Source organism: Lichenostomus cassidix, chromosome 19 (genome assembly GCF_008360975.1).
Source record: "Lichenostomus cassidix isolate B80296 chromosome 19, HeHo_3.0, whole genome shotgun sequence".
Classification (NCBI taxonomy): Eukaryota; Metazoa; Chordata; class Aves; order Passeriformes; family Meliphagidae; genus Lichenostomus; species Lichenostomus cassidix.
Genome location: NC_139499.1, coordinates 9,713,533 through 9,733,568, shown reverse-complemented (window position 1 = coordinate 9,733,568; position 20,036 = coordinate 9,713,533). Strand labels below are relative to the sequence as shown.

The window sequence follows — 20,036 nt, the reverse complement described above, 5'->3', positions numbered from 1 at the left end:
CCTGGGGCAGTGTGTGGAGGGAGCAGCATCCCATGGATGGATGGATGGATCCCAGCTCTCCAGGCTGGCTCTCAGCCTCTCCACACATTTGGAGTGTCCCAGGCTTCTGGAGCCTGCACCTCCAGTCCTGTGGTAAGGAAGGGGAAACACCACTGCTGCCCCACAGCTGAACATCCCAGACAGGTTATAACCAAACTTCACTCGGAGCAGACAGAAAACAGCCGTCCCTGTATCGCACGGTCTGGCTGACGGCTCAGGACGGGAAGCGATCTCCTCTTACAAATTACAGGAGCCCGTTTACACAGGGCAAACACTTCCCGTTCCACAGAGACCAGAGCGAGACTGCGAACAGCAGCAGGTCAGAGCCTGCACTTCCCTCGTGGCTCTCCAAACCTTCTGGACACGCTGCGGGAAGAGCTCCACACCTCTGGGCACCACAGCCTCCCACAGCACCCTGCCACAGCCAGACACTGCTCGGTGCTCGGCTGTGGGTGCTGGAGCCCGAGCACATGTGTGGGATGGTCCAGAGCTCTCACAGGACAGCTCTCCGTGCTGACATTTGTCCCACTCCATGGTTTCATCTGTGTCTGGGAGCTGAGAGATCCTGGGTAAAGATCTGGAAGGTTCTGACGGGGAACACAGAGTAAGAGTGGAAATACTGGCAAACCTTGGGTTTTCAGCGCATACCGAACATGTGCCACAACATTCTCTTCCCCAAGTTAGCGCAGATCAGACTCTTCCGAGGCACAGCGCCTTGCAGTGAGCTTTGGTGGCTGCAATCTCTTCCTAATCCAGGCTTGTTTCAGGGAAAACAGGCAATTTTACATCCCTTTGATATGGGTTTTAGCTGCTAACGATGCTAGGAAGTAAAAAGAAATGGGCATAGAAATACACGACTATGAAGAATTAAAATAGTGAATTTAATTCAGCCAATTCCAATGAAATTGGTAATTCCCTGAAAAACAAACCTTGCACAGAAAACACAGAACACAAATGGTTTCATCTTGACAGCTGGTGAGAACAACTGGGTGAAAAGGTGACTGGAATGTTTCTGACTTCTCAGGAAAACAAAAGGTTTCACACATCCTGAAAATGCCCTATTTTTTACTAAATGGGTCAGTTTGGGAGGCAGTGATTGTAAAGGCTCTGCAAGGAAAGCACAGGTCTGTGCTCTGACACAGCCAGTGACTGCAGATGCCAAATATCTGTTTTTCAAAACGCACTGATGCTTCCCTAAAGCTGGGACTTTTAAAAATCATAGAAACAGTTTGGGCTGGAAGGGAGCCTCAAAGCTCATCTCATTCCAAGCCCCCACCAAGAGGAAGGACACATTCCACTAGAGTAGCCCAGAAACCTGAAGAACAACAACAAAAAAGTCTATTGTTTTTAAGAATCATAAGAAGCCTGGCTTGCCCAGTGGTCCTGATCTGGGCTTCAGGGTGATCCAGAGTCCAATGAAACGATGCGAGGCTGCGGCTGTCACCAGACGTGTGGAGGGAGCTGGCTGGACAGCCTGGCTCAGCTCCTCCAGCACTGAAATACTCTTTCCAAACCAATACCAAAAAAGGTTTGTTTCTAGGTCAGGACCTCAGCACTCAATTTTAACCAGGGGCTGACAGTCCAATCTGAACACAGCTGTAAAATGGATTCGCGGGAGAAGCTTTGGCATTCCTTTTGTAATTAGAAAACAGCCACTGAGCCGTGTGCCTTTAAAGGTGAAAGCTATTTTTGACATAAAAATTAGCACGTAGTTCCTCTGTCATCCCTCGGCTGCTGCGCTGGGAGCTGTGAGTGAACAATCCAAAGATAAGCAAGAAGTATAAACATGCTGAATTATACATATACGTAGAAGGGGATCAGGTTTAATTTGTTTTATTCTCTGAGAGTTAGGAAACAGATTTATTTTTACACTTTTACTCCTAAAAAGCATTGGTTAAAAGGTCCACTTAAGCATTGAAATCTTTATGGCATTTAAAAATTTGAAGTGCTTTTAATAGCTGCCTTTTGAAAATACTGGTAAATCTATTTTTGAGATGGATAAACTCAGCTACCCATGAGGAAGGGCAGGAGTTTTTGGAAGGGCCCAGCAGTGAGAAACTGTCGTTCATTTCTCAACAACTCAGCTCCTGTACAGGGATCCCGAGATAAAAACCACCACAGTGCTGGATGCTTTAAAAACCTGAGTGTCCTTTAAATCCCAATTTTCTCTCTTTGGTGGCAATCTAACCCCAACAGCATTGAAAATGAGCCCCAGGCAGTTTTCAGGATACGCCTCAGAGTGGCTGTTTCTAAAATAAAAGTGAGGGAAGAGCGAGCAGAACTTGGAGGCTTATCAGCACCCGGAATGCCCCTGCTAATCCCCGGCAGCCCCAGCCCCTTTATGTAACCTGGGATTGCTGCAGCTCAACAGCTTACTGGGGTCTGGGTGGTTTTCTTTAAACCTCTTGTGGACAAATGCAAACACATTAAATACTTCTTTCTTCCGCCTCTCTAAGGAAAAAAATTGTTGTAAGAGGGGAAAAAAATGTTTTATTTGTGGACAAGGGCTAATAGAATTAAACCCATATGCTGAGAATAAAACGTGTTTCTCTCTGATCCAGCTTAACTGAACAGAACCTTCCCAATTTACAACATTCCAGGGTAACTCTTCAAAAAAAGGTCAAATCCCAAATTTCTCTTCACCCCAAACACTCTCTGGAAGTGTTGGGGTGTTCCAAATAAAGAGCAAAACTGCCCCTTTATACCATGTACACCGTTTGTGGCAGCGTGGGTGGCTGTGCTGGAATACTTACATCCCCGCGGCTCTCCTTGCCCAGAGGACGCCTTTCTGTGCCCTCCATCTGACTGCTCTGACCTTCCACGGCACACATCCTTCCAAGGCAAAATTCAACTTTCAAACTCTCAGCCGGTGCTAAGCCATTCACCTCACGCTGAATGCTTACGGAAACTTCAGAAGGAAAAAAATAAACCCCCTATTGAACTCCTTGCAATCGGAGACCTGAATGGGCTCGATATAAACCCCACTCGAACCAGCGGCAGCAATAGGCTTCCCTGGATGTTGGATTCAATCCAGCTTAAAAGTTTCCATGAAATAAACTAGGCTAAGCGCATCAGCTGCATAGAAACTAACTCGGTGTAACAGGAGCATCTGTTCTTCACATCCACCATTTTCTTAGAGCTTTAACTCGGCGGCGCTGCGGCGCGAGGTGCCAGCGGATCCCCGGCCACGCCGGCACCGACATCGATTAGCAGGGAGCATGCGCGTCGTATAAACTACTTGACCAGGTAGCTTTTGTTTGTCAGAAAAACAGCTTAATGTATTTGGAAGGATGGCATTACAGAGCGAAGTCAATGTCCGCACTGAGACAGCGGAGGAGCACACCTCGGACCCATTAATACACGGTACAAAGCAAATGTTTACCCAAGTACAAATGAAACAGGTCGACAATTAGCTAATGCAGCTTTGTGGACATAAACCAGGTACAGTCGAGCAGAACCAACATAAAATAAAAAGGAAACAGCCCTTTTCCTACGCCACGCTAAGAGCACAGTGGTTAGTGGTTTGGGAAGCCTCTGTCACGGTGAAAAATTTCCTTGCCGGTGTTTAATGTGTTTATTCTACTGCTACACTGCTGGGATAAAAATAACAGCTGGCTGTACAAGGGACCCACTGTCAATACTGCAGTAATTGACAACATACAATTAAGTCTCACACCTGTTTATTGTAAGTAATGCATAGATAACCACTTCTAGTACACATTTTCATATTGGCTTTTGATGCTTTTGTTCTCCTCTTTTTTTAAGCTCAGGGATACCCAAATTTCATCTAAGGGTCGTCTCTGTGGTTACCCAGACCCAGAAGGCTATACCTACTTTAGGAAACTGGTGCAAGGTGGTGTGGTGGCCAGGGGTGACAGAGATGGCTGGGGAACTACAGGTCCCAACATGCAGGACAGTGTGGTGGCAGCGGGGCCGGGGCAGCGGGCTTGGGGACATGCGCTGGCGGGCTGGCCGTGCACGCCTGGCTCTACACAGGGCCAAAACAAAGACCTCTACACACCTGGAGTAAGAACAGTGGTAACAAAGTCATAGCTACATATTCTTCTCTACATTTTTGTTTATTGAGACAAACTAATTAAAAGGCACAAACATAGGGCATATGTTTACATGGACATTATAACAAACATATACATTAAAAGTGTAGGAATGTGTTTCCTTTCTGCTAAACAGAAAGTTCCTAAGCTTTTATATATACAAAAGTTGTACAATTTGATGTCCTAAAGTACAAAAGATCATTTATAAAATTATTTTACACTAAGCTCTATTATTTTTTTTTGTTTGTTTTTGTTTTACTATGTAGTCCAAGCCCCTAGAACAGTTTCACGTAAGGATACAGATACCTGTCACCTGAGCCAGCAGCCTGGCAATCACTGCTCGCACGGACACGGCCGGGGAGGAACGGAAGCAGTCCAGTGTGACTGGTCAGTCCTGCTAGCACTCTGTGAAAATGCACACGCTAATCTCCAGAGCTCTCAACTTCAGTAAGATAGAAACATCTCAACTGTAATTTCTTTTTTTTTCCTCTTTTTTTTATTTATTTTTTTATTTAATGTAGAGTCTTGGGTTTAGGGTGGTTTGTTTTTTTTAAACAAAGTTTTAAAAATGTGAATATGTGACATGATAGTCTAAAAAGTATATCTGTTTCCCTAGACTTTGCTTTCTACTTTATGTACAGATAAACAGGTTAAGAAAAAAAAGCACATGTAGCTTAAACATGTGTGACCATTTATGAGCAGTTCTGGGCTGGACAGCTCAGCACCCCAGAACTCCCACAAATTGATAGAAATGTGTTAACACAATAGAAGAATAACGTAAAAATGATGATGTTTGCAAATATTTACAAAGTTGAACAGATTTGCACAACACTTGATTAAGAAATAGGGGAGAAATTAAAAGACGCTCTCTGCTTGTCCTGGAGGGGCATCCTACCTAGTTAGTGGTTAGAATAAAAACTGTATACAATTTAATATAAGACAAAACTTCTAGTGAACAACTAACACGTCTGTCCCCTGCTGAAATACCAGCAGGCTCTGATTGGGAGGCAGAGGGCATAAAAATCACACCCAGGGCCTCCAGAATCTTCCAGCTTAAAGCAATTTTTCTTAAGTTTCCAAGCACTCCTTTTGCTCCTAGATAAGAGTCCCATGGGGGTCTGACTGTTCAGAGACCATGTTTACATACATTTCGACTCCTCTTCTGTCAGCCATGGCTGTTTCTCACCAAACAGTAACAGTTTTTTTTTTAAAAAAATGTTGACTACAATGCTCTATTCCCTTAGGGTAATATGTTGGGTAATATTTACATCTCCAAATATCAGGTCACAATCCCTATTATATGTTGAAGTTAGAATGATAAGTTATCATATGCTTTGCATATCAGAGCTGGTATCACCTTTCCCATAGGGAATGCTGCCTGAAATTACCATATTCCCAAAGGTAAAATGCATATTTTATCCAAAAATGCATTTTTTTTAAAATGACAACATTGTAATGCATTTACTCATTTAAAAAAAAAAAAAAAAAAACAAACATCAACACAGACAAAGGTTCTACACTAGCTCAGAAACAGTGGACTTGCCTGACAGGTTAAAATGAGCCATCCACCCTGTCACAGATACAGAGGGGTCTTCGCTAGTGTTTAGATTAAAATAATTTTCTAAGTTATAATTTGAGGGAATAAAACATAAAACTGGATTTTTTAATTACCTTTTTTTTTTTTTTTCTTTTTTTAAACTCTGGCAAATAAGTATCTGCTCTAATTCAGCATCAGTCAGCTACAAGGTAAAACTTACTTTAAATGAAGTGCTCCAGTGAAACTCAAGCCTGAACCATGTGAGCCAAATCAAGGGGAAGATGCTACTGTGGTCTCTGATGGTGTTGCCCCAGTGTCTTAGTCTGATTTTATTATTAACTAAAACAAAACAAAACAAAAAACCCAACAGAACAAAACAAAACAAAAAAAAAAAAACCCAACCAAACAAAACCCAAAAAAGAACTGCTGGTAAGGATTCCATTTTAATCCTTTTTAATACTGTTTAGAACTTGTTTACCAGGGAGGAGAGGTGGGCAAGGCCTGGGGCAGGAAAGGCATGCTCTCCACTGGTCTCATGGCTATGTTGAGGGGACCAGCCAGCGTCATGGGGGTGGGCAGGTTCATGGGGGACGTGATGGTGACGGGGTGCGCTATGTTCACTGGAGCTGTTACCGGGGTGGGCAGGTTCACCGGGGTGGTGAGCGTTAATGGAGAGGTCATGGACAGAGGACTGGTTATAGTTACAGGATGCCCTAAGTTCATCGGACTGGATATATTAACTGCACTTGATACATTTACTGGACTTCTCATGCTCATTGCAGCTGCCACTGTGACTGGGTTTGTGATAGTCCCAGAAGCCACAGAGGACGTTATATTGAATGGAGTAGTAAGAGTCACAGGCGTAGTAGCAGCAGTGGAGGTTTGGCACAAGTTAGCAGCTTCTAAAAATGAGACATAAAAAAGACAAAAAGTTTTTAACACATAAAAAAAACCATGGACAAGATTTAAACAAAACAAAACAAAACAAAAAACCCAAAAACCAAACAAGAACAGGTACAAATTCTGGAATAATTTTCTTTAGGTATTATTAGTAAGTTAAAACTGTTAACATTCTATAGCCTACAGGAAATACAAAACTCTCATGCAGGTCATTTCAAATCAGTATTTTTTTTTTTCCTGTGATGTCAAGTGAGGTTGTCTTAGCAAGAGGGTTTCCAGGTTCATAAAAACAGTATCGTACAATCAAAAAAATCCTCCCAAGAGGAACAGTAGAAATAGAGGAGAGAGTGTACATACCGAATGGTACGTACTCTATAGCCTTCTCAAAGGTGAACTGACATTCTGTGAAGGTTTTAAAAAGTCATTATTAGGGACTGATAAGCAAAGCTCATTTCAATATTTACCTGCTTATTTCAGTCTTAATCATCGCTACTAAGCTGCTCCACTGCTCACAGTACCTCTACTTCAAGGCTACCCCAGCAGCACATCCTTCAACCCCCACCAGCTTCTCAACTTTCCCGTAAGCTACAGCTCCACACCATGTTGGTTTGAGGGGTTTGGGGTGGGTTTGCAGCAAGCAGGACTGAAGTGCAGAGCAAGGGAGACCCAGGAGGCAGGGACAGGGGAGTGGGGCCAGGGCCAGGGAGCAGGGCCAGCCGGGGGGATGCGGGGGGGACAGGAATCACTCCACATCCATCAGCACCACCTGCCGGCTACCCACACCGGGAGGCTCCGGAAACAGGGAAAAGGGAAGGGCTGGCTGCCAAGGAAACCAGGGAAAATACCCTCTACATCAACGTTACTAAGCCGTGTCTTATTCCACATTTGTAGGGCAGGACCCCAAGCTCAGTTACACCCACGTGTCAGAGGTAAACCAGGAGCAAAGAGTCCACTTTGCCACTTGGGCAATACAAATGTAACTTTGAAAGCAACATTAGCCCCATTCAAGGGTTACTGTTGGTTCTTCAAAGTCCATAGCTAGGAGGGATGGAGAGGAAGGGAAAGAGCAAAAAAAAAAAAAAAAAAAAAAGTTGTGAAAATAAATTGTCGTAGACTAAAAAAAATCCCGTCTAGTGTTGCAAAAGCACCACAAGTGGCACTAGCACAGGAGAACCAGCATGGAAAGAGCAGCTCAGGCAGGGCACTGACTGGTCTAACTTCACCTTCAAGCACAGTCACACCCACAGACACATCCCACCCATGCCCCTTCCCCAGTTAAGTTGAGCTCAAAGCACCAGTCTGATATCACTGCTACCCACCCACTTCCCTCACCCCCCATCCTGCCCCAAAACACTATTCTGTTAAAGCACATTCAACATTCTCAGTAAGAAAGGAAAAGGGAACAAGACACGGGAAAAAACAAGCAGAAAAAAATTCTCAGTGATTTTCTAAATTTGAAACCATTTGCTTTATCTATTTAGTGGCTTGATGATATGTAATGTTTCTACATTTTAACGTAAATAAGCTGTTTCTGTGCTGTCTGACCACAGAATTCAATTACTGGCATAACAAGGGGAAAGGAAGCAAGCAGCCTAAAATACAAACAAGAACCTAGAAAACAAAAACAGATTGAAGAAACTGAAAGGAAGGTCAGGAGAAAAGAAAAAATAAGGTGAGTCAAAAACATTCCTAAAAACAGCCAGTGAAAAACAATAAGCAGTGGTCACTAAGAACTTCTAAAACATCTAATCCATGAAGTCACATGATGGGCATTAGTAATCAAACTGTTGTGAAACAAATAAGCAGCAGTAACGGAAGAGTTTAAACTACCATATCCTAAAACCACTAAAGCAATCTGTTCTCTACAAACTGGCACAATGATCAACAACAGCAATTCCACTTTGATTACAGCAGTGCGGGTGGAGGTAGAGGTAAGCTGTGAGCCAATACTGATGAGAAGCAGGATCACTGATTAGCTCATTTTGTAATGAGAAAAAGCAACAAACAGAGGGAGAAAGAAAGTTCTCTGAGGTCTAAAAAACTTTATGCAAAGACTTTACGCAATCTCACATGATGATAGAGCAGATGGAACAAACTGGGAGAGAGAAGATGAACAGGACACAGAAAGCACACGCATGCACACTGGTGCTGGTGCAAGGACAGAGGGTGTGTGTATATATGGGTGTGCACACAAGTGAACACGGGTAAACATGCACAAACACTGCCAAAAGCCACATGCAAGTCAAAGCCCACACTCCTGCCCTGCAGCAGACACAAGCTCCCCTTTGTAACTGATGGCTCTAAGGACACAGGCAAGCATGGAGACCAAGGGAGCAAGTCATGAGCAGGTCATCTAACACAGCCTAATTTGGGGCTTGTTTCCTCCTGTTCTTTCACAGCTCTGACTTCTAAGAATGAAACTGTCATTTAAGACATCCTTCCTGACACCTTAAACTCCCTGTATGACTGTAAACTCCACTATCTCACAAACCCAAATGCATCAGTATTGGTTTGTTTTACCTTTCTTCCTCGCTTTGACGGCCTCTTCCCACAATCTCAGGGTCTCTACCTGCTTTCCAGGCCAACTTGTTACGTGTTGCTGCTGCTGCTGCTGCTGTTGTTGTTGCTGTTGTTGTTGCTGTTGTTGTTGCTGTTGTTGCTGTTGTTGTTGTTGTTGTTGCTGTTGCTGTTGTTGCTGCTGCTGTTGCTGTTTCTGGTTGCTGGTCTCTTCACTCATGCATGCTATGCCAATCAAGTAAAAACACAAATTCACCTTGAAAAGTTACTCTGTTTTCTGCTGAGATCACAAAGGCAACTTCTACAAAGAGCATGTGCAATCTCACAGCATTCCAAGAACAAAAAATCACACCAGTGTTTAAAACCCTATAATTAATTCTGTGCTTTATAAAACTACTTTTCCAAGAGCTAAAAACCAAAATATAAGTCAAGAACATCTACTTTAACCACCAAAAATGGATGTCCTTTCTGATTATTTAGTTAGTATTTAAGAAGGATGAAATTAAAGACTCCAATGAGTCTCTAGAACTCCAGCTAATTCCTTTTTCTAAACTTTAGCTCCAGCTTAAAAATAAATTTTTAAAAAGCCTTTTACCTTTTATTGCAACTATGTCTTAAAAACTTCAGTTTACCTTTACATCACAGAACAGGCTGTCACTACTCTCTGGCCACAATACAGCTCATCATTTCCACCTCTAACAACTGCTCTAAATGCCTCATGTGAACTGGCTTAGCACCACCAAACTGGCTTGGGAAGCCAGAGTTGTAACCCTATACCTTGAAAAATACTTCACATCCAAATTTCCTACTAAGCTCAACAATCAGGCATTTCAGACATTCCCAGTACCTTCAAATTATCCAGGAGTAACAGGAACTGCAACGATGTTGTAAATTAATACAGTTTAAAAGGCTTTAAGGACAAAGTTTCCAAAGACATTCCTTACTTCTGCCTCTTGATTCCTCTGAAAACCCGTTTTATATTACTAACCATGTGGGTTAACTTAAGTTACAGATATTTTAATAGGGAAAATTTGAAAGTCAAGTCTTCGTTTGCTTGCTAGGCACTCCCAGGTCCAGACTGCAGCACTTCCAGAGTTTACGACTAGAATGAACTATTACAAACATCTCATCTGACCTCCTGCACAACACCAGTCAGATGCCATTAATGCCAAAAACATATCAGGGCTGGATTTAAATCCTTTTCTTGTCAGCTACTGCCTGAGGGAGGAAACATTGAGCCCCAGGGTCAAAGCTCAGAGAAAGCAGAGAAATCTTTCTCCTGATTTTGATGAGCTTTAGATGACGCTTCAGATCTGAAACCTGGCAGATCTTACCAGTTCTTAAATAGTCTAAACTCTCCAAACTATCTGTTGGACTTTTAGGCCTGCACAGCTACTGAACTTAAAAGGTAAGAAAGTTTGGGAACTCTTTTCTTCAAGAGATGGGTCACTGTCATGAACTGCAGGGCATTCATTCCTAAGGGGTAAGAGCACAGTCTAGCATCAAACCAACTCCACACATGCCAATTCTAGAGCTGAAGCAGTTTCTGTTATTAAGTATCCACTTTTAAGAGGTGTGACCATCCAGACTGAAAGATACATTGCTGAATTTTAACGTCACCAAAGGCAATTCCCTCCGCAAACACATTGTTATTAGAAATGTTTGTAAAACGTTCACCTACTTTTATTGATGCCTTGTTTACAGGTATTACAGTTGATACTTTGGCTCTGCCCGTGTGTCTTTAAGTGGCTGGTGATATATGCTGCACTCAGAAGTTTACCACAGATATTACACGATACCTTTCCTTCATGGCGCACCATGTGTGTCCGCAGTCTGTCTTTGGTGGCAAAGGCAGCAGTGCACGTCTAGATAAAGGACAATAGTTACACTTGAGGTGCACACAGAGCACTACAGCATCAGCCACAGGCCCCCTGGGAGCCCGTGTAACCTGCAGGTCCTAACAGTATCCTAACTGTATTGACACCATTCAGTTTCACCTGTATTTATAGAGAAACAAAAATCAAACTATTCAGCAGAGACTGAGAACGGATTTTACTTCTGAGATAATCAGGACAAAAATCATACTCTATACTACTTAAACTTTCTTAAACAGCAGGTTGTCTTACCCAGCAAAGGAAGAGGGAGCTTATAAAAAACACCTATAACAGGCAAAGTTGGTTTCTAAAATGATTTTAGTATACAAATATGAACTTGGTATCTTACACTGCTCAATTACTTCTGTTGCCATCCAGAACAAGGAAACAAAACCTTTTCCTAATGCTATTCTTTTTACCCAAGACCTTTATTTACTAAGATGAATCAGTAGAACACAGGTTGGAATAAGCATGGATATTCCAATTAAAACAGTTAATTGTTCAAGGGCAATCAAATTATTTCTCTTAGGCTCAGTCATCAACTTACAACTTGCTTTCCCCTTCCAGCAAAATAACAGATCCAGAATCAACCATTCCCACCCATTTTAAATAGATGTGCTGAGAAAGACATTTGAGTTGAACATGCTGAGAAACACAGTGCACACATTACCCCAGAAATGAGCACTGAGCTGAGGATGCTGCTACAATCCTACTACTAAGTTAAGCATATGGTATAACAGAGCAACTACGCTGTTCTCCCAGAAAGAAAAAAGCCTCTAATCTTCCTTAAAAAGCAGCCACGGCATCTTTTTAAAGTTCTACCAGAATTCCAGCGCTGTGGTGTGCAGGCGGATGTGGCTTTACTCCTAAACTTGCCTTTCAAAGAAAAGTCCAGGAGTAAATACAGTTCTGGAAAGATTCACCTGAGCTTTACTGACACAATAAGGTTTTGTTCTCAATAAACCATTTTAGCCCTTACTTGGCATTTGAAGGGTCTCTCTGTTGAGTGAACATGTTTAACGTGACAGCTTAAATGATCAGGCCTGCAAGAAAGAGAGGAACAGGAGAAAAGTGCACATTGTTACAAACACAGTCAGGACACCTTGGCTAGCAGTGCTGACACCACGCTGGTCACTCCCTGCAGCCCCCATTCCTTCACACAGCCAGGATAAACCCCTTCCCCTCACCTACCAAAGGCTTCACCTGCAACACCTCATAGCTTAAAACCAACCTGCAGTTTAAAACTTAACTCTGTTCTCCTCACACACCTGAAAATGGCACGTTTGGTCACACCTTGTGTAAAGGTGAGAGCGCAACAGCTCTAAAGGTTGAAGTTTTCTCTGTTGCAAGCAGAGGTACAAACAGAGCCGGCAGCAATGCAAGCTCCCCCCTGTGCTCTGGCAGTGCCCTCCACCCTGCTGTAGACCAGGCAACAGTTTACCTGCCCTGCCACATTCGGTCACAGACTGTGGGCTGGTAAAGGGGCTCCATGCACACCCCCAGTGATACAGACACGTGTCTTTGGGACCTGAATGAGGTCAAGAAACCGTTTCAAACTGCTCTCCTAAAAAAGTGACCACTTCTGGCCACTACTAACTTGCTCAGATGGAGATTCCCCCAGTCTAAAGGCAGACAAGGCTCTTTATTCCCTCACCAATCTCCTCATCGGTTTGGTTCTCCCAGCCCCTCACTGTGACAGCTTAACCCTTCTTGCTCCTGAAAAGCCAATACTGGAGCATGCCTGGGATTTGCTAGATGGTACCTTGAGAAGCCTTTTCCACAAACACCACAGGTGTAGGGTTTCGTGATGCCACCTTCGTGAGACCTCACGTGGTAGGTCATGCGATCCTTTCTCTTGAAGCGCTGATTGCAAATGGGACATTCGAAGGGTTTCTCGTCAGAGTGGGACAGCTTGTGCCTGTTGAGGTGGTAGACGTCCCTGAAGGCCTTTCCACACATCTCACAAGCGTGGTTCTTCTTCACGGGCTTGCTGGGCTTCTTCACCGTCTGCGTCACTGCCATGGCCGTGGCGCCGGCGCTGCTGCTGGGGTTGGTGGCAGAGGAAGACGTAGTGACTGTGGACAGGATGCCTGCGATAGTCGAAACCAGCGAACTCCGGCTGTTGTCACCAGCGATGGTTGAGATAAGGGGCACCATTGTGGTGGGAGTTTTCTTTGGCCGTGACACTAACTTTATCCCTGTGTGGCAGGACTCGTGACGCCTCAAATGGTAGCTGTCCCTGAAAGCTTTGCTGCAGTAAGTGCACACAAAGGAGGTTTTAGGTTTTTCCTTTTTAATCCCAACAATAGCATCCTTTAATGTTTCTGGTGCAGGCTGAGGTTTCTGCGTTATTGGTAAGGGCAGAATCGGCTTCTGATCGGGCGGCTCAACAGCAGAGCTCAGGAGAGGCAACAAACTGTTCTGTGCTGCCTGCTGTTGGTGATGGGAGGCTTCATGTGCCTAAAACCAAACATTCACACTTAAATTCTCTGGATGGGTGCTCACTCTGGCACGGTGAGAACATTTACAAACGACAGGGAAGCACATTCTAGACCGAAAGCCATGGAAGGAACAACAGGGGAAGGTTACATAATGCTGGTTTTGGACAAGATAAACCGCTCACGCTGTAAATGCCCTCGCTGTGCAGATCCTGTGGTAAGTGTAGGACACAGCACAACAACCAAAGAATTATTAAGTTTCTGGAGGGCAACTTTTTATGAAAGACAACTAGGAGCTTGTCAGATCTTTTCATAACAGCATTTGATCTTTACATAACAGATAACTCGTTTTGCTAATGATCGTATCAGATGGCACCTCAGGACTATCTCTGGAGAGGATGAAGGTACTGACACGAGTTGCAAAATAAAGCCCCACCTTTAAGCCGAGCTCAGTGCACACTGAGAATTGAACAGCAGCCACAGAGAGCCAGGATGCGATAAGGCGTCTTATTTAAACAGCGTGTTCATACCCCTGTGCCAGCACTGAAACCAAAGCAACTGGAATCGGGAGCTGTCTAAAGCCACATCTCTATATTTAGCAGGTTCCTGATGCATTTATCCACTGACCACTGTGTTCCCTGTGTCTGGAACTAACAAGAATAGTGGCATGGCCTTTTTCTCTTCGTCAGCAGCTACTTTGTGCTGGGAAGAGAAGCTGATCGATACACACTGGGAGACATCTAGAGATGGTGGAGAACACGGTTTGGGGGTGTTGGGAACAAACCCTGAAAGGTGTTTGAAAGCAGCCAATAGCAACTAACTTTGAACTACAGAATCCGTGGCAGAAGCTACAGGGAAGGGAGGGGGGCCTGCAGCCAGCACCACTCAGCTGAGCTGCAGCCTGTGCTGCCACGAGCTGTGCTGCACCACGTGTGGTTATTCTAAGGCAGAAACGCTGTTATTAAAACTCATCCAGTCAGACTGGGACAAAACCCTGGCAGATACAATTTTAATGTGGTTTAGAAACCACACAGACCAATTCAGCCTAATGGAGCATTAAAATAAATCACTCCAGCACCTTAAGCCAGTTTAAGTGCATCTGTATTCAAGATGTGCCTCAGTCTCATCAGACCAGTTTTAAATCAGGCTCGTTATTAATGCAGCGTGCCAGGCCTGAAGCTGAGTTTGGGGAAACTTGTATTCCCATTAGATCACTACTGCAGCCTTCCAGGACTCCTTTCCTATGGCTTTCCTCACAAAATCACATGACTCAAAACTGTGAGAGCTGAATAAAACACTGTGCTGGTGCACGACCCTGACCTGTCTACTTTTACATCTGTTGAGGATGGACAGTGCTAGGAAGTGCACTCAGATTAATGCTCTTCCCATGGGAATCCATTTCAACACGTCCTTTGGACAAGCCAGTATTTCTAGAAGCTCACTTTGGGCCTTTTTCCTAGCTGTATCCCGGATGCTTTGCAGGGACTACAGCCCTTCCAGAGCTGTAGGGCATCTCCTGCCCCACACAAGCCCTGCATCACTCCAACCTCACTTTTTCGGAGCATGATGCTGGTGATCTTTGGATAAAAGCCACGGGTGGATACCAACTCTAATCCACATGGGAGGGAATACAAGCTCCCTAACACTCCAAGCCTATTTTACAGGCAAACAGTTCACAGGAGAAAGCGTGGATTTGGATGTTAACAGCAGACAAAACTTGTGGGAATCATTAGGAGCCAGGCCAGCCTGTCCATCTGTACCTGCATTTTAGAACCGTCTGTGCCGAAGCTCGGGATGCAACAGGTAGGCTGGATATTACCACACCTGCCTGGCCACAGCAGCCACCTCAAACAACAGCCCGAGGGGCTGGTTTATTTTAGGGAGTGATTGCAGAAGAGCTGGATCCAGAACTGTCCTGGAGGCGACGCTGCTAAATCAGGGCACGGCACAAGCTCCAGCAGCTCCACTAAACTTTTCCCTGACTTCAGTGACAATTGTGGATTTTCAACCATTTATTTGCCACATTTTTAAAAAGGTTTTGACACTTCTATATTGCGTGAAAAATAGAGTTTGCATGATGCACACCAGCAGCACAATACTGAGCAAGTTGCGCACTTCAACACAATTTTAACTTTAAAAAATTCTGAAATGTTTTACAACTTTAAATCAGCATTAAACAATGTTGTTAAATTGCACCAGAAGACACTGCAGAGCACCTAATGATAGCTCCAGAGATACAATTTCAAAGGCAGAGCTAGCAGATCGGATAATGGAGAGCCCAAATCCTTTGGACAAGGTTCAAACTTAGGCAGTTTATGGGTATTTTTAAGCCCCAAAGAATCGTCAGCACTTCAAGGTAATGATGCACTTATTCCTACAGATCTGAAGGAGACAGTGGACATAAAACAATGTATATTCATAAAGCCACAGGCTATGGAGCTGCTGCTTATATAAGTCTGCTTATCTCAGTTCCCAGAGTCGGCGTTACATGCAGCGTCGTGTTCCTCACAGCCCCTCTGCCACGAGCTGCGTTCCTCAGTTTCCAAGGGCTGCCTGCCTTAAAGCCTTTTAAAAAAGGATCAGGCAGCATTTTTTTTTAACTCCCTGTTGGAGAAGGGAAGCCAGCACCTGCTGCACGCCTCTGGCAGGCGCAGTTATTCAGGCTCTGACCACAGTTTTACTTGACCCAGCATTAACGTCAAGTCAACATTTTGGGGCTATTTTGCTGGCCTGGGACAGGCTCTCCTGCAAAATCCCCTTGTTCTGTCACCAATTCCTTCTCTCCTGGGGATGCAGTAAACAAAAAAACCCTGCAATCCATGACCCGGAGTGTAGGATGTGGCATTGTGAACTTCCAATGCCAGAGGCTAAAATATTTTTGTGCTCCAGCCTTAATGTGAGAGCAACAAATTAGCATGAGTCATATCTTGAACACTTCATCTGATGGATGAGTCCTCCTCACATTAACAGATACAACTTTCGCTTCCCGAGAAGATACTAAAAGTGGTTTTCAAACTATGCATTTTGGGGACTAAGAAGATCCAAACAAGAAGAACTGCTTATTCAGTAGCATGATTGTCTCTTTAGAAAGGGATACAATTCATCAAAATGCCACCCAAAAACAATCAAACAACTTTATTTGGAAGGAGCGATTTACAGTTGCACAGCCCACTGCTACAGGACTAAAATTAAAACGTCAAAACCTCCTCTAAAAACATTTGGCTAAAAATTACAACTTTATATTCCACATATTAAGCTGTCCCTGAGGAATCCTGTCCCAGCTGGAACACACACTTGGTTTAACACTCCCCCCAGGAAGAACGAGCGTGAATATTCAGTCACTTCTATTTGTTATTTAACTGACACTGGGGAGAGGCTTTTAAATCCACATTTTTTAACTCGTTTTAACTAATCAGCTGGATCAGGGCTGATATGCTGCTGGGAGAACGGGAAGAAGAAAAACAAAAGTCACATCAGGACTACCTCAGTGCTGCTTTCTGCTGGGTGCATTGGCATGCTCACACCCCAAATCATTGATTTTAACAAAACCACTCAAGAAACAATATCCAGCATTTATGATGAGCTCTGAAAGCTTTATTATTTAGGGAGAAACGAAAAAAAAATGAAAAAAAAAAAGAGGAAAATTTCCACGTCACAGTTCTATGAAGATGCTTCCGAGTCGCACATTCGGAAAGTGAACTGCTGACTCCTTAATTAAAAGCAGCGAAGCCGACTCCTAAATCAGCGTGTGACATCACTACTTCAAAACTCAGCACCTTCAAAAAAACACGGACGAGCAGCGAGGAGCTGGACACGTACTTGAAAGCATTACTTGGCATTTCTCAGCCTGCTGCAATACAGTCCTGCCAGCCTAGGAAAAATTTCCCCTGGAAAACGCTCAGCTGGGAGGCAGCAAGGCACTAAACCAGCCCTGGCTCGGAGGGAGATGGCCCTAAACTAAGGAGATTAACTTCTTAGCGTGAAGTTTCCTACGTGCGAATCACAACTGCCCACTAGAGTGAGAAATAATTCACCAGACCTCAGCCAAACTCGATGGCATCACCCGCATCCATCACGAAAAGGCGGAAAACCCAGCGCCCGGTACCGGCTCCCCGGAACATTCCCGGCGTGTTTTTGGAGGCAGAGAACCCGAGCGAGTGACTCATCCCTTGGTACTTGCAAGGGACGAATTTTTCCTCTCTAAAGGAATGGTGCTCGCTCTTGGCGGATTTATTCATTCAACTCAGGTTTTCAAACTCGTGTCACGGGTTGGGTTCGGGTTTAATTCCGAGGAGGACAGTGAGGAAGCGAGCGGCCGCCACCGGGAATGTGCAAAGAGGATTATTTTACCTTGAGAAAGGTGATGTGCTGGGCTTTTTTTTTTTTTTTTTTTTCCCGCTGCTGCTGCTGCAATCACACATTTTATGTTTTCCAGCTCAAAAAAAAAGCAGGAGAAAACAATCTGCTGTGAAAGGGCTCGCGAGGCTCACAAAAGCCAGGCGAGGATTTTTTTTTTTGGAGTTTTTTTCTAGTACATTGGATTTTCTTCAGAATTACATAAACAGCGGTGTTTTCAAGTCAGTCTTTCACCGACAGAAAGGGGGAAAATTGTGACTCAGTTGGCAAAGGGAGGGGTTGCACGCTCCACCGTCCCTATTCCTCCCCATTCCCGTTAGGATTTCGCCAGTTTTTACAGAAATCCGGCCCGCTCGCGTCCTATTTTAAAAGAAAACAAGCTCCCTCGTCAGCCGGCCCTGAGTCAGGCTGTTTAAAGAGGGATTAATTTATTCTCCCAGACACGGCGTTTGTTCCATCGGGGTTTTGTTGGAGCCCGGTGGAAGCTTGGGGTTGTTTTTTCTTTTTTTTGTTCGGTTTTTTTTTTTTTCTGTTGTTGTTGTTTTTCTTTTTGGGCGGGGGGGGGAGAGACAGAAAAACAACCAAACACCAAAAAAAAAAAAAAAAAAGCGCGATCTCACGTTTTGCGGGGGAAAAATAAAAATAAAATCTAAACACGAATATCGGTGGTTTGTAATGAAAGCGGGAAGGGAGCGCGCTGCGGGGCGGCGGCGGAGGGAGAAAGTGCAGGAGGGAAGGAGGGAGAGCGGAGCCGCGGGGCCCTGAGGAGCTGCCGGCGGGCCGGGCCGGGCCGAGCCGGGCCGGGCCGGGGGCGGGCGGGGGCCGGGCGGCCGCGCTGAGTGACAGCCCGGCCCGGCGGGGACCGGCGGGGCCGCGGCCGTGAGGGAGGGAGGGAAAGAGGGGGGGCGCGGGCAGCGCCGCCGCCGCGGGGCCTCACCTGAAAGAGGAACGCGGTCCAGTTGGCCTCCATGGCGGGGGCGGCGCGGCCCCGGGCGGCGGCGGCGGCGGCTGCGGCGGGCGGTCCCCCCGTCGCTCCCTCCCCCGGGCCGCAGCTACATGGAGCCGACAACAAAGCGGCGGCGGCGGCGGCGGCTCAACATGGCAGCGCCGAGCGGCCGCTTCCGCTAACCTCGGGCTGCACCACTGCGGCCCAGAGGGGGGAGGCGGCGGCGCGGCGCCCCGGCGGGGCGGCGATGGCCCGGGCGGCCGCGGCGCCGCCCCCGCCGCTCCCCTCGCCGCGGGGCGGGCGGCGGGCCCGGGGCGGCGCGGCGGGGCGGCGGCGCGGGCGGCGGGGCCGGGGCGGCGCGGCGGGCCGGCCGCCCCCCCCGCGGGGCTGGCAATGGGCCGGTCCCGGGCTGGGGAAGCCGAGCTGTGGCGAGAGAAGATGGAGGAGCGGCCGAGGTGTCCGGGGCCGCCGCCGCCGCCGCCCGCCCCGGCCCGGCCCCGGGGCCGCCGAGCCGCCCGCCCGCCCCTTATCCCCTCCCCGCCCTCCCGCCGCCCCCGCCCGCCGCGCCGGGAGAGAGGGAGGGAGCCGCGGGGGCGGCGGGGGGCGGCTTCGCCCGCGGGTGCGGGCGGGCGGCAGCGCCGGGGGCGGAGGGGGTGTGAACGCGGACCGCCCGGGGGTCGCCCGGCCCCGGCGCCGCCACCGCCTCGACACGGTCGGGCTCGTCCTCAGCCCACCCGGGCTCGCCCTCAGCCCTCCGGGGCTGCCGCCGCTTCCCCGGGGCGGCCCTGCCTCGCACCTTGCCTGGCGGGGCTCCAGGCGGGCCGGGCCTGTCACCGTCCCGCAGCCGGGCCCGCCAGCCTCCCCCAGCCCGGCAGTGTCCCTCAGCCCCGCGGTGTCCCTCAGCCCGCGGGGTTCGGGCCGTGCGGTGCCCTGTGCTCCCCTGTGCTCCCCGCACACCTCCGCCGGTCCGGCTGCGCGCATTCGCCCATACCTGAGGCATCTTCGGCACAGCGCATGCATGCAAATCGTAGCCACGAGCAATTAAATACATACGTACCGTTAATTACGTGTTTACATACATCAAGCACGTCCCTGACTGGCAGCAGGATGGGGCCCAGGGATGGCTCCTTGCGCCTCCCTGGCTCTCCCAGGACGAGGAAGGATGCAGGGGACACATGCACCCCACCTCGGGTGGCACCTGAGAGACACCCAGCATTTCTTGGGTACCTCAGTGCCGCAGGTTCAGCACTGTCACAGGAGGGGGGAGTTAATCCTGACCTCCCCTCGCCTTCCCTGCCACTGGGGAGATGAGAACAGGCTTACAGCACTTCATCATTTATTTTCCCCCAACTCTGGTCAATCCTCTTTGCTCAG

At 46.8% G+C, this 20,036-nt stretch overlaps 1 protein-coding gene across 2 annotated transcripts; it reads right to left on the bottom strand.

Moving 5' to 3' along the window:
* Window positions 1-6,067: 6,067 nt before the first annotated feature.
* Window positions 6,068-18,790, bottom strand: VEZF1 (vascular endothelial zinc finger 1). 2 transcript variants are annotated; one of them, XM_085078558.1, is made up of 7 exons: window positions 18,654-18,790; window positions 12,685-13,382; window positions 11,902-11,965; window positions 10,730-10,913; window positions 9,052-9,273; window positions 6,889-6,933; window positions 6,068-6,533 (listed from the first exon to the last, which is right to left on the bottom strand). In XM_085078558.1, exons 1-7 carry the CDS (start codon window positions 18,684-18,686, stop codon window positions 6,106-6,108), a joined length of 1,674 nt encoding a protein of 557 aa, XP_084934684.1. In that variant the 5' UTR covers window positions 18,687-18,790; the 3' UTR covers window positions 6,068-6,105. The 2 variants fall into 2 exon arrangements, with proteins under 2 accessions (XP_084934684.1, XP_084934685.1); XM_085078559.1 differs by lacking the exon at window positions 6,889-6,933.
* Between the last annotated feature and the right edge of the window lie 1,246 nt (window positions 18,791-20,036).